The sequence below is a fragment of the Dromaius novaehollandiae genome, chromosome 8, assembly GCF_036370855.1.
Source record: "Dromaius novaehollandiae isolate bDroNov1 chromosome 8, bDroNov1.hap1, whole genome shotgun sequence".
NCBI lineage: Eukaryota > Metazoa > Chordata > Aves > Casuariiformes > Dromaiidae > Dromaius > Dromaius novaehollandiae.
This window is the reverse complement of record NC_088105.1, coordinates 3,717,470-3,738,508: the sequence shown is the minus strand read 5'-3', so window position 1 is coordinate 3,738,508 and position 21,039 is coordinate 3,717,470. Positions and strand designations below refer to the sequence as shown.

Sequence of the window (21,039 nt, the reverse complement as noted above, 5' to 3'; positions counted from 1 at the left end):
CTTGCTTGACGCCTGACCACATCCCTGGTGTTTTGGGGCTGATTATCCTAACCAGCGGGCGCTCCACATTTAAGCTGCATCAGACCTTGCTGAAGCAAATGCCAGGGTTCCGGCTCACTCCTATGGCCTTGTTCTCATTGAAGGGGGACTAAGTCACCTGCAGACAACCTTGAGACAGAAATGGAAACAGCAGTTTGTAGAAAACCCCATTGGTGACCATGCTGATCATAATTTCTGGCCAGTGCTGTCAGCACGGTGGCTGCAGTGTGACATCATTGCTGGTGCCTGGGGGCACTGAGAGCTCGGGGCAGCGTTTGCAGTGATTTGTTTCCCTCCCAGGACCCCATCGTCTCTTCGTTGGGAACGACAGTCTGGCACTGCCCAGGGACAGGACTCTGGCACCAAAAGCTGAGGCATCTGCTGCTGCAATCTGAGGGTCTGTGGGACGATGACCTGAATAACCCTAAGATCGGTTGTGCAGTCCTTGTGCTTGCCTTCTGCATGACACCCCTCTGACATGGCACAGCTGAGTCCCTTTGAGCCCCGAGTGCACAGAGTGCACCTGGCCGTGGGGCCTGGGCCACACACACCTCAGTGTGCATGGTGCTTTGGACTTACTCCCAGAAGGCAGGAAATCGGCTTGTGTCTGAAATCTGCCAGAGGCGTCAAGAGGACAGCTCTGAAGCTGTGTGTTGCCTGAGAGCCTGGGGGCAGCTGAAGCTTGGCTTCAGTTTCTTGAACGGTCCTGTGAGTTCTTTTGTCTGTTGTTGTTGTTTGCTAGATCAGAAACAAATGGAGCCACTGAAGTGTGCTGACTTAGCCTTGGACGTCGTGGCTTCAAGGAAGACAGTGAAGGCTTGCATTCGAGAGACCGTGCATCTTTTCTGTCACTGCACTTTGTGCCATTTTCATGGGCCCTGTGAGTCTCGAGGGCACAGATTGCCTCCTGACTGCCTCCTTCCTGGGTACAGACGAGGGGTACAGAAGGAGGGATTTCTTGACCTCAGGGTAGCTGCTGTGCAGTGGGGCTCTGCAGAGCTCTGTCATGCACCCAGGGCTGTAGAGCAACTCCAGTAACCACCGAGAGGGTGGAGTTTACTCTTTACAGGTGCACTGACATTTGTCAGGGAAGGTCTGCAAGTGAGCTGGAGGGCAAGACTAGCCTTCCCCATGGTTTTGTCTAACTGGAGAAAAAGAGACCAGTCCGTTCTCCATATACTCTATAAATAAGAGATTAGAGGTGGTATCCAATGGCAGGAAGGCAGATGTATGCCCCTCCAGGCACTGGACTCAGTTTTCTCAAATCATCTGCAAGCATGTTGCGTCATCTGCTTTGGAACACTCTGGACTTGACAGCACCTCTGAAAGACCTCTGTGACCAGATCCCTAATGCAAATTGCAAAGGGAATGTGTGTGTTCTCACTTCAACCTGGTGCCGCCGCCTTCTTTCCAGGTTTCAGCTTCAGACTAAGCCTTGGAGAAGAGCCATGAAACCTGCTGTGAAAGACAGTGCAAAGCCTATTCAAGCAACAAAGGTGAAAAAAGAAGAGCTTAGCGATAAGAGGGTCAAAAAAGGTAATGTAACAGCTGACTCCTTACAGAGCTGTGTAGCTTTCCCTGTTGTCCGTACCCCTAGGGAAGCAGAGCCAAGGTTATCATGGGATGTATGGGATAGTCTAAAGGGCTTCCTGGGACTGTATTTCACCCAGCATGGCAAATCTCTGGGGACTTGTTCTGGACCAGGAGCCCCCAACAGCCCTGCACCACCAGTTGCAGTTGACTGGTGCTCGCCCCACGGGTTGCAGCTGACACTGGTGAAGGACACTTTCTCACTGCACTCCATTCCCGAGCATATGTTGCAAGCTGCTCTTCTGTTTGAGGAGTTTGTGCAGGAAGGAGACAAAAGCTAGGGAAATCCATTGGCTTTGTGAATAACAAATTTTACCTTGAATTCAAAGGGCAGAAAGAACACTGTAGTTCCTCACAGAACTACTGTGTTTGAATTTGAGGAGAAAAATGACCTGGAGATGATTGTCAAAGGGCTGCCAACCTGTGCCAAAGCTCCATTTCCCTTTCAAAACTGGGAATTTCAAAATGAGGATCTTCAGGCTGAATGTGACAAAGTCATGCCTATGAGACCAGCCACAGAGATCAGACATTCTGCTCCTCTCGTGTGAAATTCTTCCCCCAGAGAGACTTTCTTAGGTCACCATCTCCTCCCAGCAAGCTGTCTTTTTCAGAGTATGGAGCAGGCAAAGCAGCACAAAAGCCATTCCCTGGAGAGCAAGTGAAGGAGGAAACGGAGCAGAGAAAAAAGTCCTCTGTGGGGTGAGTCTCTTGTCGAAAAGGATGAGGGTGAGGCTGTGCTGTTGTTCTGGTGCGAGTGAGAGGTGTCCTTTGAACGCAACTGTCTGCGCCAGCTTTGAAGGGCTATGACCACAGGTCACAACAACGCCTGTTTTCTGGCTGCATGGCAAGTGCGTAGTGGGTGTCTGTGAGACTCTCGTGTTGCCTGCATTTCTCTCCTGGCTCTGCTTCCAGGACACAGCTCTTTGGGGCATCTAAAGGCAAGTTGCGACTCCACAAGTTCAGGATCTTTTTCTTCTTCCCCGCAGAGGTATCTGAAAGGAACTTTCTGTTTGATGAAACTAGTTCAGGGTCCATAGACATTTTCATGAGAGCGCGGAGGGATGCAGAAGCTCTCAAATAGCTCTCGGGTGGTGCAAGTGTTTGAGCTGTGTCCTGCTCTGGGTTACTCCTGGGGCTCAGGCAGAACTGGCACAGATGGGATTAAACATGAAGCAGCTCCTTGCTTTAGTTTAACGGATGCTGCTTTACTGAGCTTTGGGGCACTGTTTAGTTCACTAGGAGTCTGTCCCTTTCTACCAAATGCCAAGAGAAGTGCCGTAGATAGACATGTGGCAGGCTTGCTTTTCTCACTGCATCACTTCCTCCTCCTTCGAGACTGTCTGCAAGTAAGAGTCCTCTTTCCAAACCTAAACACACAGTACTGGAGGCCATCAAAGAGTCTATACTGCAATTGCCAGGAGAGGGGAATGGCGTGTCCTGTCACGTCAAGGGAAAGCGGAGATCCTGGCCTTTCCTTTGCCGACATCACGCCACACCTGGGTGTTACAGCGCAGGCCTATCCCTCTTTCTGTTTTCATTTGAGCACAGTTAAGACATTACACCTAACTCTGGGGGACTGATGGCTGCCCCTCTTTGGCTTGTCCCTGGCCCCACTCGCTGAGGAGTAAAGACTACATGGAGGTCCAGACTGGCCAGTCCCTAGGGACGGCACCTCCGGGGCTGAGGGGAGGCATGCTGCTGCAGGACTCCCGCTGCTGCTGTCAATGTCCTCATTATTCAAGAAAAGCATTCAGCTTTTTCATTGGTTTTAGAGAGCCAACTTTTCAAACTCAGAAGCAAAATAAGTCTGTCCTGTCAGTAAACCAAGTAAGCAACAAGAATAATTCCTGCCTTGAACAAAGTAGTTTTTCTTCAGTTAGGCCATGGTCACTTTATGAATTAAAACCTACGAGTTCTGGTGTGAACACCTGTCCATTAAACATTGACATTCTTCCTAGCTGTTTGGCAGTGCTCATACCATTTTGAAACCTGTCTTCATAGAGAGGAGATGTGGCAGAAGCAGATAAAAACAGGGAGAGTCTATGAGGAGAGGCTGACAGCTTGATGGGGTTGGAAGAGCCCTGAAACTCCTCCCAGGCCTGCAAGGCAACCTTCCCTTGCTGCAGCACCAGAGGCAGAGGCAGTGCTGGCACCAGAGCTGGGAGAAGCATGCCTGGCACGTGTATGGAAATGTCCAATTGTGTGCCCTTTTTCAGCTGCGGGCATTCGCCTTTTCTGTCTTGGACATGTTTCCGGACAACTGCAAGGAACCCCACGGTGGGAAGAAGGAGAGAGGCCCGCAAGGGCACAGGCACTGGGGAGAGCCAGGAGTGATCCAAGAGGCCCATGTCTGATTGTTGCAGAGAGGGCAGGAGGGACAGCAGAGCCTCCCTCATTTTCTGCCCCCACTCTCGAGGTCAGGGCACTTGTGGGAGGGCAGGTTTCAGCAGAGAGGGGCTCTGGGGTGGATGTTTCTGCTTTAGGCGCTAGGACAGAATCCCCTGGCGCTGCCCAGCCCCAGCTGTGCCTGCAATGGAGGCGTGCCTGTGCCTGCCATCAGGGAGGAGGCCAAGGGAGCTTGGGAGCAGGACTGGCAGGCAGAGACGAGGGTGTGCGAGGGAAAGGCAGCCCCCAGGAGTGGAGGATTTCTGCCCAGAGCCAGGGAGCAATGGGAGGCTCTCTTTGTCGACCATCTCTCTGAGGGGCCTGAACGGCAGGGTCTGCTTGTTGCGAGGGGTCTGAAGAAGCCGCAGGAGCAAAATCCCTGTCTGCCAGGGTCGCCAAGGGCTCTTGTGCCCAGATTCTGGCCCCCAGACTTCTTCTTCACATGGAACCCAGTGACAGACACGGTGACGGTGTCACAGTGGACAATGCGATGACACGGGTCACCAGGGCCAGGAGATAAAGGCCTCCTGGTGTCTGGCTGGCACTAGGTTGGGAGGCAGCTCCTCTGAGCAACCTGGTGAGGTGAGGGGAGTGGGGGCAGGTGTCCCGCAGAGGGATGGCTTGGGGAGGGGTGTGGATCGGGGGTCCTGCGCAGGGCGGAAAGGGCAGCCGGGGAGACAATGCCACTTCTCAGGGAGGCCGCAGAGCTCAAGGGCTGTCAGCCTCCCGTGCCCATCAGCAGTGCCCCTCGGCTGTGGTGTGACAGAGATTTGGGCAGCACCAGCCTTGCTTGAGTGTCAGGGCAGCGGAGGGGCTTGGTGGGTGCTGCTGAGGGAGGGAGCAGGTGCCCATGCCTCTGAGGTCCTGGTGCTGTGCTGCAGTCACCCCCTTGTCCTGCTCGTCCCTCAGGGTCGGCAGAGGAGCCTCTGGAGGGGAAAGCCCAGCCTAGCTGTGGCAGGACCTTTTCAGAGCTCTCAGGACCGACCTGCACTGTGGCCGCCATGAAGCGGAAGGCTCGCCAGTCGAGGGAGGATGGTGAGAGCAAAGTATCCCGGCAGCTCACAGAAACCGGGCAAAGGTGTTGTGGGGGTGACTTTTGTGCAGAGCTGGGAGTGGTGGCAATGGGCTGCAGGAGGTCCTCAAGAGCCCCACTGCAGGGCCCCTCTTGAACTTCAGCCAAGGAGGCTTGTTGTGTGGGGAGGGCGGGCTGTGTGGGGAGGGCAGGCGCTGCCCAGAGCTTGCTGTGCTCCAGGAGTCCAGGGAGGAAAGGGGAAGGCAAGGGCAGGGAGAGCGCGGGAGCCTCTGAGGCTGTGGGGAGCTTGGAGGGGCCTTGCTTTGGGCCAGAGCGTGGCACAGTCGGGGAGAGGTGGGGGCTGGAGTCAGCACCTTGCTGGGGTTTCCGTGGGAGTGGGATGTGCGTGGGAGTGGACGGGGACCGGCTGTGAAGGCAAAGCCCCACGGCCTGTGGGGAGGTGCTCTGACTCCTGAGACCCAGCGACACCCTTCCGCAGGCTGTCTGCCACCTCCTGCCCATCGCATTCCTGGGCGCCTGTTGTGACGCACATCCCAGCAATGCCCCCTTCCTCTCCAAGGCCCCCACGGGCCCTGCCAACGGCTCCAGGCCTGCTGCACCCCCTGGCACAGCCGAGAGACGATGCTCTCTTGGGGGAAATCCTCAGGCTGACTCTCCCCAGCCCCTCCAGAGGTGCTCAGTGGTGGTGATGTGTGCTCTCCCTCGCTGCTTCCCTCCCTGCCTCCAGAGTGTGTGCTGTGTCGCCGTGCGCACTCTGAGCCGGATGTCTACAGGCAGACGTGCCAGGAGGACGGCCTCTGTGCACATGAGTTTTGCCTGGTGAGTTCCCCTGGGGCTGCCCACAGCTTTGCCCTGGCACCCCAAGGGGCATGTGTGCATGCGTGGAATCACAGCCCCAGGCGCCCTGTAGGTGCCGACTCCTCCTCCTGCGCTCCCAGCACAGCCTCCCCACCCGGATGCTGCCGATTGACCCTGTTCCCTGTGTGTGTGGGAGATCCAGCCCTCCTGACCTGGTCCTCAAAAGAGAATGCGCCCAGCCCCAGGGTCTCTTTGAGTTGCTTTCCTGAGCAATGGCTGTGCAGTGGTGTCCACCAGCTCTTCTGCACAGTTCCCTGGGTCAGCAGCTTGCAAAGCCACAGCACACCCAAAGCTCGGCCCTCCCTATGCCTTCTTGTTCAGAATGAGGTCTAAGGCAAGCGCTACTGCAGCTCGCCCAGTCCCGGGGGAGCTAAGCACTGCCTGCCCCTGCTGTCTCTCAAGGCTCAGGACAAGCCATCAAGAATGGTGCCTGTCTCACTGACCTGATGAGCTCCTGCACTTTTCTGCCTTCCAGTATCTTGCTGAAGGGCTTTACCAGAGAGGCACGGATGAGGATGGATTCTGCCGGTTCCTCCCTGAGGATATCAGGCAGGCAGTGAATCGGGCAGCCCAGAAGGTGAGGATCTAGCAGGGGAGGAGGGTTGTGTTGCTGTGACAGGTCTCCCTCATGGCCTTCCCTAGCCAGTCCCAGGAGGTCACGAGCCCAGCTTGCATTAGTGTCCCAAGTGCTCCTGCATGTCTGTCTCTGCAAGAAGGCAGCCAGCTCCCTAGCGGTGCTAATGAAGGAGGGAGAGCCTAGCTGCACGTCATTGCCTGCTGCCGCTCCTGGCTCCCCATCACAAGCTCAGGGTCACCTGCTTGGTGTGGAGGACTGGCTTGAGGGCAGAGGTCATGTGAAGATTGAACAAATAAAGGAAGCAGAACTAAGTGCATATCGCACACAGTTGATGTGAGCCAAGTCCCGTATGAGAGTAAAAACAGCTAGAGCCAAGGACACATTGTCCTTGGCTCCAAGGTGTTATCAATGATTAGTCCTGGGAACTTGCGGGTGATGTAATGCAGAAGTTGCTGGGTAAACCAAGTTGCTGTTACCAATAAGGAGCTCAGCTTTTGCAATATGTATGAGCCTGATTAGTCCTATGCTATATAAAGGAAGATCACGCCTAATAAAGATGAAGTACACTGATCACTCATTGAGCGTCTGGGTCTTCCCTCCGTCGGCTCCTCCCGTGCAAGTTTCCAACAAATGGCACCCGAACAGGGACCCTGCCGGTCAGGGACTCGGTGATTAAAAACTCAGGAGTCGACAGAGTGCTAGAGACAGCTGGTCCTGCTGTGCTAAAGGCGACGAGACACAAAAGGGGGTCTACGTGCCAGAGTTACAGAGGAGGTGGAGAGGACACAAACAAAGGGGGTCCGTGCCCAGGACGAGACGGGGTCCTGCCAGAAAGTCTCGCCGCAGGTCTTGCAAAGGTTGCAACGGTAAGTGAGTAACCACGGAGCGACAAGCGGCTTATTATTTATTAAGATGCTTTTTAGAAAAGCGAGGTACTCAAGGAATAGAATGTCATAAGGAACTCCCAGGGCTATTAGCTTACGGAGTGGCTAAGGGGTGTTTTGTTAACCCAGATACCATGTTCGAACAAACTGAATGGAAAAAATTTGGGGACAAGTTGTTTGATGAAGTAATAAGTGACAACAAGACAGCAAAAAAGCTGATGAAGCCGTGGAGGGCAGTTACTAATGCTCTCGCACCTCAAAGAAAAAAAAAAAAAAAAAAAAGAAAGAAAAGAAAAGAAAAAGGAAAAAAAAGAAAAAAAAAGAAAAAAAACAAAACCAAAAACAAACAAACAAAAAAAGAAAGTAGCTGTCGCCGCCGCGGAGCGTTTGGGAAGCCCCGATGGGTTCAAGGAACCCCCGCATGCAGAGGTGTCCCCTGTGTCCCCATACCCATCACCCCCCTCGAACCTTTACTATTGCCCAGGGAGGGTCTGGGAACACAGGCCTGCCAAAAGGAGCAACATTGACCATGCGGCAGATCCCCCCTCCTCCCTCCCTCAGCGCCTCCCCCCCCCCTCCCTCCCCCCCCCTCCCTCCCCCCCCTCTCTCCCTCCCCCCCTCTCCCTCCCCCCCCTCCCCCCGCCCTCTCCCCCCCTCTCTCTCTCCCCCCCCTCTCTCTCTCCCCCCCCTCTCTCTCTCCCCCCCCCTCTCTCTCTCCCCCCCCCTCTTTGGCCACAGTTATCTGAGGACACCCATCTCAGGCTATCAATGTGAAATAAGTTTTTCTCTATGATATTAATGGTCAGAAACCACTAATAAAAGCAGTTTGAAAAAGAAAAAAAAAAAAAATCGGGAATAAAGGGGGAACCAACCGGACAGATGTTGGATTATATTTGGGGAACAAATATATTGTTGCCGGGGGACATACGCAGCATAATGAAGTTAATACTAACACAGCATCAGCAGCTGCTGTTTAACGCGCATTGGCACGCAGTATGCCAGGAAGCGGTAGCTGTTATAAGGGCTCCAGGGGACCCGTTGTATGGAGTAACGTTAGATGAGTTGATGGGGATAGGCGCGTATTTCCGCTTAGAAGCGCAGGCCCTGCTGGGACCAGATAAAGCTAAAGAATCAATGAAGCTAGCAAGGCGGGCGCTTGATCAATTAAAGGAGCCAGGGGGTATCCCATCTTATTTGGGAATAAAGCAGGGCCGGGAAGAGCCTTTCAGCTTATTTATTGACAGAGTAGCCAATGCTATACAAGCAGCAGGGGTACCAGATTATCTGAAAGGGACTATCTTGAAACAATGTGCAATACAGAATAGTAGCCCTTCAACGCGTAGTATTTTAGCCACGCTCCCGGGAACATGGACTATTGAGGAGGGGCTAGAAAGAATGGCGCAGGTACCTGTAGGACCGCAAGCTATGCTAGTAGAGGCGGTGAAACAATTAGGAGAGAGCATGAGAGAGCAAGCACAGGCGTTGCGGGATAATATGCAACAGAATCAAAGACAGGTATTCGCTGCCCTTGCTCCTTTGCAAAATCCCGGCGGAAATACCCCCCCGATCGACGATCGGCACGCTGCTACCGATGCGGCGTTGTTGGTCATCTTCGCAGAGAATGCCAAGCTAGTAGAGTATGGTGTCCCAACTGCAAAAGCAGCAAACATGATGGAGCGGCTTGTTGGAAGGCTGGCTCGGGAAACGCCCGGAGAAGCGGGACGAGCCGCCCCGCGACGACACAAAAGGCGGCATTCACCACAACAACTCAGCAACCCCCGCAGTTAACATAACCACCTCAGCCGGCGCCCAGCTCCACTCCGAACGGCATGAACCCCTTTGTCTTCGACCAGCCACCAGAGGGAGTCTCGGACTGGACTTGGCAACAGCAGTAGACGCCACCTTATTGGATACAAAGCCAACAAGAATCCGGACGAATGTCTACGGACCAGTAACTATTAATCATGAGCCGGTAGGTGCCTTACTGATTGGAAGATCGTCCGCTACAATGAAAGGATTACAAGTTTTGACAGGATTGATCGACAAGGACTATTTCGGGGGAATTACAAATTGTGGTTTCAGCAATGTTTCCACCTATGCACATACCACAAGGATCGAGAATAGCTCAACTTATTCCGCTTCCCCACCTGACTGAAGGGGTGGCACCAGCGAAAGAGCAACCACGAGGCTATGGTGCTTTTGGTTCCACTGGAAGTGTAGTATTACTGACTGTCGGAATGCATCAAAGGCCCCGACAAACCGTGACTGTAAAGTATAAAGAAGAATCTATACGCACTAATGCCTTATTGGACACTGGAGCGGATGTATCAATAATTAGCACTAAGATTTGGCCCCAGCATTGGCCAACCCGAGAGACCAGCTCCACGGTAGCTGGAGTAGGCGGGGTCACCCTCGCCCGGAAATCATCGACGCTACAATGGACTATAGGGAACAAGGTGGTTAATTGCTCCGTTTCCATTTTACCCCTACCTGAAGGAGTGCAAGCATTAATAGGGCGCGATATCCTTGCCCAGATGGGTATGGTGCTTACCTCGGAACACCCTTTATAGCACCGGCCATTGCCTGGACTTTCCCAATCCCACTCAGCTGGAGGACTGATCAGCCTGTGTGGGTAGAGCAATGGCCGCTTAAACGGGAAAGTCTCATTCAAGCACATGAATTAGTAAAGGAACAGTACAAACAAGGTCATCTAAGATTATCTACCAGCCCTTGGAATACCCCAATATTTGTGATCAAGAAAAAATCCGGCAAATACAGACTTTTACACGATCTACGTGCTGCAAACAGACAGATGCATGACATGGGTGCTTTACAACCAGGGTTACCCAACCCAGCAATGATCCCAGAAGGCTGGCACCTGCTAATCGTAGATTTAAAGGACTGTTTCTTTACTATAGCCCTCCATGAAGATGATAAACAGCGATTTGCATTTACACTCCCTGCTATCAATAGAGAGGGGCCAGACCAAAGATTTGAATGGACAGTACTACCGCAGGGTATGCGAAACTCACCAACCCTCTGTCAACTCTATGTCGATGCGGCACTTCAACCGTTACGTCAACAGTGGCCAGAGACCATGATATATCACTACATGGACGACATATTGTTGGCACAAAAAACCCCTTTTCTCCTGAACAAAAATTTGATCTAATCACACAATTAAAGAAAAAGGAACTTGTGGTGGCCCCGGAAAAGGTACAAGAATCCAGCCCCTGGCAGTATCTAGGTTGGCATATTTCGAATGCCACCATCAGACCACAGAAATTGACAATCAGGACTGACATAAGAACACTCAATGATGCTCAAAAACTATTAGGAGACCTCCAATGGATCCGTCCGGTTGTCGGCATTCCTAATGAACTTTTAAATCTGCTACGCCCCTTGCTGAAGGGAACAGACCCAGCGGCTGCCGTCACGCTCACAGAGGAACAGCAACGGGTACTCCAGGAAACTGCATCGCTAATTACTACGCGTGCTACGCACCGGCGCCTGGAAAATCAGCCACTTGATCTTACTATTTTATGTGGCCCACAATACCTAATGGGAGCCATTACACAACACAAAATAAAAACGGGGGGAAAAAAAGAGGGTTGGCGGAACCCATTGTACTAGAATGGATAGCACCACTGTTACAACCAAAACGAACTATTCAAGGAAAAAATTGATAAGACCCTATTCGTACTAAACTATTTGTGTGTATTCGGGGACGACAAAGAACCACCAGCAATCAAACATAGAAGAAGTGAGAATCGTCGAGGCAAACGTGAATTGAAAAAACTAGGTTCAGATTGCGCTGATGATGTAGAATTATGGGGGCCTGCGGAAAGATTTTTCGCCGCAGCTTTAGCTCCTAACGTTGCAGTTGCGCATGCCATGTCTAATCTAAATAAACTTGCTTGTTGGGCTGTTAGGCAATCAAATGTTACTACACAAATTCTCTCTGAAATGTCACAGGATATGGATAGCCTGAGACATGCAGTCTTGCAAAATAGAGCAGCTATAGACTTTCTGCTTTTAGCACAGGGACGCGGGTGTGAAGATTTTGAAGGAATGTGTTGTTTTAATCTTTCTGATCATGGACAGTCAATCCATGAGCAATTGAAATGGCTAAAGAACCACACCCAGAGAATCACCGTACAGTATAATTGGTTTGATGATCTGTTTAGAAAGATGTTTGGTAATGTGAGTACCTGGATTTTGGGCTTGATCAAAGAAGGGCTATGTATTCTATTCCTAATTGTATTAATTTTAATTGCTGTAAGAGTGATTTTTGGCTGCTTAACACAAAAGCTTGAACAATTAACTAAAAAAGTCTTTCTCGCACAAAATAAAAACGGGGGAATTGTGGAGGACTGGCTTGAGGGCAGAGGTCATGTGAAGATTGAACAAATAAAGGAAGCAGAACTAAGTGCATATCGCACACAGTTGATGTGAGCCAAGTCCCGTATGAGAGTAAAAACAGCTAGAGCCAAGGACACATTGTCCTTGGCTCCAAGGTGTTATCAATGATTAGTCCTGGGAACTTGCGGGTGATGTAATGCAGAAGTTGCTGGGTAAACCAAGTTGCTGTTACCAATAAGGAGCTCAGCTTTTGCAATATGTATGAGCCTGATTAGTCCTATGCTATATAAAGGAAGATCACGCCTAATAAAGATGAAGTACACTGATCACTCATATTGAGCGTCTGGGTCTTCCCTCCGTCGGCTCCTCCCGTGCAAGTTTCCAACAGCTTGGTTTCTTTACCTGATGCTGATGCTGATGTCCAAGAAGATCATAGGCAGAGTGTTTTGAGGACAAGCTGGAAAAGAGGGTTCTTTAACAGAAGGCTCCTATGTGAGCTGAGCCAGGTCCAGAGAGCCCTGTGTCCTCCCCCGAAGGGCAGGGCAGAGCTCGGGGTCCCTGACCAATGTCACTGATGGTGAGCGGGGTGCTGCTGTGCTCTTTGCAGACCTGCTGTGTCTGTGGAAAGATGGGGGCCACCGTTGCATGCCAGCAGAAGCGATGCGCCCGCAAGTTCCACTTCCCCTGCGGGTCCAGACAGGGCTGCGTCTCGCAGTTCTTTGGGGAGTTCAGGTAAGGGCTGCCATTTCTCGGGCTGGAGCCTCCCGTGCCTAAAATCCCCTCCTGCTCCCCGCTGCCCTCACTGGCCAAGCGTTTGGGCAACCTGCCTGCTCTGCCCTGCAGTGACCCCTGCAAATGTCCCCTGGGGCCTGATCCAGGACATGGAGGGCTCATGTACCGTTTTTCCCCCTTCCCTGTGGTGCTGGAGCTGAGCAGGAGGGTGTGCCGTCAGCGATGCCCTAGCAATCCATTGGTCTCAGCCCCCTGGGGGGCCAGGATGGATTCCTAAGGGCTGAAGGCTGGCAAACGTGTGTCTTTGCCAAGGCCTCCACCCTGCAGGCAAAGCCCCCATAAGTGCCCCAGGGCCCTTCAAGCAAGTGTGGAGCCCAGGCCTCAGCCAGGACATGCGGAGCCCTTTTGGGTGGGGAACACGCTGGGAGGAAAGGGATGTGAAAAGGGACATGTGCACAGAGCACTGCAGTGGTGATGGCCTCTACAGCCATGGGAAGCCTCATCCAGAGACAAGGAAGGACTCCTGCAGCTCCTCCAGGCTCCCCTCTTTGTCTTCGCTCAGGTCATTGTGCTGGGAGCATCGCCCACAGCAGACAGTGGAGACGCACCAAGACGGGGACACCGTGTGCATCATCTGCATGGAGCCCGTGGAGGACAGGACCTCCTACAGCACCATGGTGTGTCCCTTCTGCAAGCACGCCTGGTTCCACCGAGGCTGCATCCAGGTAGGAGACCCTCCCCTCTCCCACCTCTGAAGCACCAGAGGTGCCCAGCAGCAGTGTCCCGCTCACACTGGTAGTCGTTCTCCTGCAGGGACATGCTCTCCGTTCTGCTTTGAAGCACTTTGCGTGTCCCTTGTGCAAGGACCGTGAGAAGTTTCTGCCTGAGATGTGGCGCCTGGGTATCCGCATACCTGACAGGTTGGTTCTCTTCCTCCCTCTCGCCATGCGTAGAAGAGATGAGAATGGCCAGGGAGCTGTTCCCGCCCAGCCCACAGTCCCTCCACACAGGCTGTACCTCCAGCAAGAGCAGCTGCCTGCAGGAGAGGATGATACAGCTCTGCCTACAGGGATGTCCTGTACTCTGTTCCTCCCACAGGAAAGGGGCTTGCTGAGGAAGAATTAGGGCATTGGTGGTTATGAGCTGTGGAGGGATTTGTTGTTCCGTGAGATTGTCCAGCTGCTTTCTGGGCTTTTTTTCTCCTGGGGTCAGCTTCTCTCCCTCAAAGCTCTTCTGGGGCAAGGAGGGCTCCCACTGAACTCCCGTTAGGGCTCTTCCCTCTTGGTTTCTGCCTGCAAGCATCTCAGGCAGTTGAGAGCAGAGGTCAGCGGCATCAGTCCCATTTTGCAGAGGGGGAACGTCAATCCTGAAGAGGGCCCAGCAAGGCTTGGGTGGGACTCCCAAAGAGGCCTGGCCCCCACGTGTCCTGCTGGCCTAGTCCCCTGCTTCACTGAGGTGATGCAAACAAAGGGCTCCAGAAGACCAGGGGCCTGCAGTCAGGATCTGACCGATGCAAGGGGTGAGGGAGTCTCATGTCCTTTCCTTCCTTCTCCCACAGAAGACTGGCTTGGGAGGAGGAGGAGGAGCAGAACTTGGAAGACCTATATGAAACATACAGCCACTGTGATGCCAGCCAGTGCCTTTACCGGGGAGGCAGGGAGCAGTCAGAAGAGGAGGGGTAAGCCTCTGCAGCAGCAGTTTCCCAGCCTCCTCAGAGGAGGCAGATGCCTTAGCAGTGGCTTGGCCAGATGTCTGAAGGGCTTGCAAGAAGGTGGAAGGACCCCAGGGTCCTGGGTTCTGCCGAGGTTCATTTGTCTCAGCCAGGACCTGGGGAGCAAGGACTCTTGGCAGCCAGGTGGGGCCAGGCCAGGAAGCTCTGTGGGCACTGCCGCTCTCTGGCCACTTTGTCCTTGGGGGGCTCCCTGGCATCACTCCCTGCTGGGGCCTCCCTGCTCAGCAGCCTCTCTGCTTCCCCAGCCCATGGCAACTGCTGCTGTGCTCCTCGTGCGCTGCCAGCGGGACACACCGCCGATGCTCCTCCGTGGGGGATGCCACGGGCCTGTGGGAGTGTGACGGCTGTGCTGGCCAGAGCACTGGTAAGGGGCCGAGGACCTGGGTGCCAGGGCTAGAGGCAGGTGCCAGGCAGGCCCTGGCAGGGGGTGGTCAGGGTGGGGGTGGTGGAGCTTCTCCAGCCCTGTGAGAGGGCTAGGCGGCTCAGGTTGAGGTGGGCAGTGGCGGTAGGAGTTGGAGCCAAGGCGTATTTGGAGCCAGTGCTTCTCATCCTGTCACTGGGCACCGACCAGACAGAGAAGAGTCGGGTTCTGTCTTCTTTTCTGCCCTCCACCACGTAAGACAAGAGGCCCCTTGAGCCTTCTCTCCTCCAGGCTCTACGCTCCCAGCTCCCGCAGCATGGGGTTATGCCTCGCCAGGCGTAGGACTTGGCGTTTCCCTCTGCTGAACCGCAGGAGACTCCTCTTGGCCCATTTCTCCAGCCTATCACGACCGTTTCGTATTGTCTGCAGGCTTGCTGAAGGTGCCCTCGGTCCCATCATCCAGGTCATTAATGAAGATATTAAAGAGTAGTGGAGCCAGTACAGTAAAAGAGAGAAACCCTGCCAGCATCCCATCAGGACCCAAGGACTGCTGTGTGCCCAGCTGGTTTTGGCAATGTTCTCCAAGCTGATCCTTCTCTACTGAGGGGAGATCTTTCCTCTCCTGGAGGAAATCTGCTCCTGGCGGTCCAGGAGCCAATCCTCTCCCGAGGGAAAATTTCATCTTAGAAACTGGTGAGGCACTTCTCCCTGTTTGCAATAGTGCAACTGACTGCTCTGTCACAATGGCTGCAGCCCTGAAGGACACCAAAGACGAGAAGACTCTTGTGCTCGGAGCTGTGCAAAGGAGTAACTCTCTCAGGCTCTGCCTAGGAGAGTTCCCAGCTGGAGTCTAGGCAGTGAGCAGCAGGCTGCCTAGGGGAGACACTGTGCAATCTAGGGAGAAAGGCAGATCTGTGTCTGAGCTGCTTCTGCTGGTTTTACCCTTGAGGGCCTTGTGATGCCAGAGCACAACAACAAGCACAGGCAGGTTTTCCATAGAAGTCTGGGATTGCCTTTGTGACCTTAGGAGACAGCGGCTCTGGCTGGGAAAAGTTCCTCCGGCTGCTGACTCACTTGCTGGGATTGTGAGATTCTGATTGCAGCCTTTTCCTTTGCCGGGGCACTTTTTCACTGCCTCCGACCAGGAACAGACTCCTAAAAGGCAGCATTACAATAAATACCGATCCTTCCACAGCAGGACTTCAACACACTTCCACAAGCAACCCTACTTAGAGCGCCACCAAATTGTCAGCAAGTATCCAGGCAAACTTACAGGTGATTGAGCCAGCTGTACTAAAAGGCACCAGGAGTTTGGTAGCAGAGCAAGCCTCTCAGACCAACGCCCAGAAAGACTGCATGCTGCTGCTACACCCCCACCCCCATTCAATGGGATGCTTGTATTTTGCCTTCTGGGTAGCATCCTGCCAGCTCCCTAGAGATGTGAATTCAAAACATTCAGAGCCATCCTCTCCAAAACGGAGAGGTGCTGTTCCTGAGGCAGCCGTGTCCTGCCAAAGCCCACCCTGGCCCTGCCTGCACCAGCCCATCTACCCACCCTCCCCTCTCCACAGCGGCAGGCTCTGGGCCCAGGGTCCCTGCCCCAGGGCAGAGACACAAAGCTCCCCAGCACTGGCCATGAAGCTTGTGCTTTTTTCCTGCTCCCTGCAGGGTCCGAGCAGCAGCAGAGGGCTCACACAGAGGTGCCAGCGCCTCTGCCGTGGTGCCGCCCCGGGTGGGGATGCTCAGGCCTGTGCAGAGGCCTGGGATATGCCTCTCCTGGGCCAGCTGTGTGTGGAGGAGGGACTGCTCTCGTGCTGCCTGCCCCACGGAAAAGGCGCTGCAGTATGGACACCCGGTGCTGGGGGGCCGCAGCACCATCACTCCAGCCACCAGGAGGGGCTCAGGAGGCACCCGCTCTGCCAGGACCTTGCATGGGAGCAGAGGAAAGGGGCAAGAGAGCCCTCCAAGGGCTGGCATCGGGGCTAGGGGTTTGTTAACAGCTGACCAGCCCAGGGTTTCACCTTGGAAGAGCCACAGCATTCCCACCTGCGTCCTGCACTGCTGAGTGGGAGTGAACTCCTCCTGAGACTGCAGGTCTGACGTGCAGCCTGGCAGCAAGTACCTTCTTCGGAACAAAAATGTGAACGGGAAATGTTAACCCAGTCAGCCCTGCAAGGTATTCATTGCTGGTCTAGGGTTTTCTTCTCTCTCTCTCTGTAGACCTGCTCAGAAAGCCCCTGCTCTGCCAGTTAGGGCTGGGCTCCGGAGCTGGGTGTCTTTTTCTTCTCAGCAAGCCTGGATAGCTCAGTTGGGAGAGCATCAGACTTTTAATCTGAGGGTCCAGGGTTCAAGCCCCTGTTCAGGCGACAGCCTTCCTATTTACTCACTGCTTTCCCCTTTGCACAACAAGTGGCACTGCCAAAACTGAGGAACCCCAAGGGCATCCTTAGAGCCATAAATAAACTCTTGGCATCCAACTCCTGTCTCCCACAAAAGACGCAAGCTCTCTCTCTCCTTCCTCAAGCACCTCAAGGATGAAACCAGCAGAGGCAGCTCTGACACAGATCTGCCTTTCTTCCCACATTGCACTCTGTCTCTCCTAGGCAGCCTGCTGCTCACTGCCTAGACTCCAGCTGGGAACTCTCCTAGGCAGGGCCTGAGAGATTTACTCTTTTGCTCACCTCCAAGCACTCCTAGACTTCCGTGTCCTTCAGGGCTGCAGCCATTGCGACAGAGCAGTCACTCGCACTGTTGCCAACAGGGACAAGTGCCTCACCGGTTTCTAAGATGAAATCCTCCCTCAGGAGACGGTTGGGCTTGATTTACCCACAGGAAGGCCTTGAGAAGATGAGGAAGGAGCAGCAAAAATACATCTTGCAGGACAAGAGCCTAACAAAAGCAGTAAGTCACAAACTACTGACGTGGGGCTTCTCTCCCCACGTGCAGGCAAGGTGAGCGCCCTCCCCGGGGGATGCATCCCAGCCCTCCCGTGCACCAGAGCCCATGCAGACAGTGTGGGGAGGATGCCCACGCAGCAAGAGCCAGAGCCAGAGCCAGAGCCAGGCAGGATGCTGCCCTGGTACCCACTCCCCAAAACTGGCCTCCTGCTCTACCGCCTCTCTCCATGTAGCTCCATGGACACTGGGCCGTGGAAGGGGCACAGCCTTTCCCTCCGGGCTGGGACAGAGCTGGCGACTGGGGATTAAAGGGCAGACTAACATGGGTGACACTGCTGCGGGTGTTTGCTACAGGCCACCTGAGCAGGGAGGAGAAGGAAATGAGGCCTTCTACAGACAGCTGGAAGCAGCCTCACAGTCACAGGCCTTAGTCCTCAGGGGGTTTTGAACCACCCCAATACCTGCTGGAGGGACGACACAGCAAGGCACCAGCAATCCAATGCTGGGATGGGGCTAGGAAGGCCAAGGCCCATCGGGACTTTAAACTGGCAAGAGGTGTCAAGGACAACAAGAAGGGCTTCTCTGAACACCTCAGTAACAAAAAGAAGGCACGGGCAAATGTGGACCTGCTGCTGAATGGGGCAGGGGCCCTGCTGACAAAGCATACCAAAAAGGCAGAGATGCTGAATGCCTTCTTTGCCTCAGCCTTTACTGGTACGACTGGCCCTCAGGAATCCCAGGCCCTGGAGACCAGGGGAAAAGTCTGCAGAAAGGAAGACTTTCCCTTGGTGGAGGAGGATTGGGTTAAGGATCCCTTAAGCAAACTGGACACCCACAAGTCCACAGGCCCTGACGGGATACACCCACGAGTGCTGAGGGAGCTGGCCGATGTCTGAACTTTTCAGTGGGAACCTAGGGTCAGGCCATGTTGTGGTGGCCGACAAGCCTAATTTCCGTATCAGTTTGGCGACACAGGTGGGACCCTAGGCGACCACTGTCGCGGCCTCTCGTCTCCAAACGATCATCTGGCGCCATCGGGTGAGTTCACCTGGGATCTTTGGCACCGAGAGGCACCGAGAAGGTGAGTCTTAAACTCCCGCCTAAATTCTAAATTCTGGTCTGGGAACAGTGCACTGTAAGGGGTACGCGGGCTGATCACAGCAAGGCGTACCAGGGGGACGGGTGTGAGTCCCATCCCCAGGGTTTGAGTGGGTTTGAAGTCCCAGCTCGGTCCGGCTGGAGAAGGGGTGCGCAGCCTGAGCAGCATAAGGCGCACTGCAAGACTGCAAGACAGAAGTCTAGAGTCACTGTGACTGGTGTGAGCGTGAACAGTGCTGTGTGTGCGAGTGCGTATAGCCTGGGAACCGACCGGGGCGCCCGTCGGCTGAGGAAGCCACCCGCTGCGAAGGGACAGCAGTCCTAGCAGTTAAAGACTCAGGGGGTGGGAGTGCGGTTCCCAGAGAGCGAGAGAAAGACACTGTGTGATCCCACCAGCCGCAGGGGCTGGTGTTACTGGTAAGGAAGTGCGCTGCCTGATTTGCTTAAGACGCACTTCTCAGGAACTCAATATGGGGAATAATTTTGGCACAGAAAAGGGGATGCCCTTAGCTGAAATTTTGGAAAACTGGAGTAAGATTGATGGTACCAAAAATTAAAAAAAACCCACAAAACAGTTGGTCCAACTGTGTCAGGAGGATTGCCCATTCCTGACAAAGGAGGGAAACCCAGCAGAACGGTGGCCACCACAAGGGACTTTTGATCAGCAGGAACTAACTATCTTGTAAAATCGTCTGGAAGACAGGTTTCCAAGTCGAATGGATTACTGGTATGTTTGGGAGAACTGGGCATGGGCGCGGGAGCATTTGAGCCAGGAGGGAGGGAGGAAAGAAACCTGCCGAAGGTAACACTCGTGTTAGCAGATGCTAGTACCCCGGACTGTGCTCCAAAAGTTTCTGCTCCACCTGATATGCCTGATGATCTCTCTGTCATTACTTCTCCTTCTCCTCCTCCTTCTCCCTCTACTCCACCGGCTGCCGGACTCTATCCTGTGATCCCCAACGTGCTGACTAACCCTGCCGCTTTACAGCCAGGGGAAAGGGAGGGCCCAGGGGACATGGGCTATTTTTCTGATATCTTTGGTTAACTGGAGAACTACTTCGCCTACATCATCTATCTCTAAACAACAGTTGGAAATATTCAATTTTCCACACATCCCTCCCTCTTCAGCTAACAGATAGTCTAAAACCATGCGGTGCTGAAGGATTGCCGTGCGCATCTGTTGGGACTGCCAAGTTAAAAGACCTATTGCATCCGCGGTTTTGTTGGTAATAATTTCCAAAGCCGCTTGTAGTCTGATTATTCGATTTAGGTTATAAATTGGTTCTCTCACCCCCGATATTGGTTCATTGGGGTTCCAGGTTGCAGGCCCGTAATGTTGAATTATTCGTTCAGGAGGCCACTCATTATTCCCCCATTTTTGTGTCCCACCCAAATCTACCTTAATGGATCGCGTCTTACGGGCAACCCTTCTGTCTCTGAGGTTGTCATATACCTTTACGCCTAACTGAGGTCCGCCTGTTTCTGGTAAAAGGAAAAACAAAGGTCTGATAATCCCTATATAACAAATTCCCGACCACCCCGCAGGTAAAGATTTATATGCTGTGTCCCCGCAGATCCAATAATGCCCCTTCTTAGCTCCGACACCCTGAGCAAATGGCCCATCCATCCCTGTTGGGAATTGAAAGTAAGTTGTGTCTCTGTCACCCAGAGGGCTGACAAATGTGACTGCCTCATCACCTATTCGGCCGGTACAATACCAAGCCCCAGAAGTGTCTTTCCATTTGCAGGTTCGCTTGTAAGGGGGATAATTGGGTTGTCGGTGAATTACAGTTTCATTTTTATTTGACCAGTATCCCTGAAGTCCCCGATTGCGCCCCGTTTCATCTAGCCACATCCATAGGTAAAGATTCCTGTTTTTCTCGAGAGGCTTACGAGTGAGTGTCCATCGACATTTACTTTCCCCCACTTTAATCCCTCCCTCCTGGGTACGATTTAAACAATATTGCCCCATTGCTGGAAATTGGATTGGCCAGTTCCCACTGTCGTCCCACGTGTCGTTCGCGGTTTGGCTATAATTGCTTATGATCTGGTCTGGGGTGAGGGATGTGGATGTCCACGGCCAACTTGATAATCCTAGCGGTCCTCCGCAAACCCAGCAGTGGCTTAAATTGAAAGTTTGGCTTACTGCTTTCGCCAGCAACACAAATTCGTTGTTCTCGAAGGGATTAAATGGGTTGGGGGAAGGTTGAGGGAGTGGTCGTTCGTCGCCTTTGTGGATGCATCCTTGAATCAGGATGGTCCAGAGCAGTAGGTGCATCTTGGTCAGATCGCCGCCCTTGAAAACAGAAATAAGAACAAACTCGCTCCTCGGGTCAGAAGGAGGGGATAATCCATTTTGTGTGAATCTTGTGGGTCTTTCCACTAGCATCTTTTGCTCTCCAAGTATATTTATTTATCGGGGTGTCTAATGTAAGTGGTACAGCTCCCACGGTGGGAAATTCAACCAAAACAGATTGGCCAGGGGAATGGG

The 21,039-nt window shown here is 53.4% G+C and overlaps 1 protein-coding gene and 1 non-coding gene across 2 annotated transcripts; both read left to right on the top strand.

Moving 5' to 3' along the window:
- The first annotated feature begins 5,015 nt into the window (after nt 1–5,015).
- Nucleotides 5,016–15,043, top strand: LOC135329087 (PHD finger protein 7-like). The gene is made up of 7 exons (XM_064516394.1): nt 5,016–5,060; nt 6,381–6,482; nt 12,336–12,460; nt 13,023–13,185; nt 13,274–13,380; nt 14,019–14,138; nt 14,983–15,043. The coding sequence occupies exons 1-7, from the start codon at nt 5,016–5,018 to the stop codon at nt 15,041–15,043; spliced, it is 723 nt and encodes a 240-aa protein (XP_064372464.1).
- Nucleotides 15,044–16,846: 1,803 nt separating this feature from the next.
- TRNAK-UUU (transfer RNA lysine (anticodon UUU)) lies at nt 16,847–16,919 on the top strand. The gene has a single exon. It is a non-coding gene; the product is annotated as a tRNA-Lys (tRNA).
- The last annotated feature ends 4,120 nt before the right edge of the window (nt 16,920–21,039 follow it).

What these genes read in the sequence shown, in the direction of transcription:
- LOC135329087 (XM_064516394.1), top strand. Translation starts at nt 5,016, where the DNA reads ATGAAGCGGAAGGCTCGCCAGTCGAGGGAGGATGGTGAGAGCAAA. An exon ending in GGGAGGATGGTGAGAGCAAA is followed by an intron (nt 5,061 to 6,380) that starts GTATCCCGGCAG and finishes TCTGCCTTCCAG; the next exon opens with TATCTTGCTGAAGGGCTTTA. An exon ending in GAGCAGTCAGAAGAGGAGGG is followed by an intron (nt 14,139 to 14,982) that starts GTAAGCCTCTGC and finishes TATTGTCTGCAG; the next exon opens with GCTTGCTGAAGGTGCCCTCG.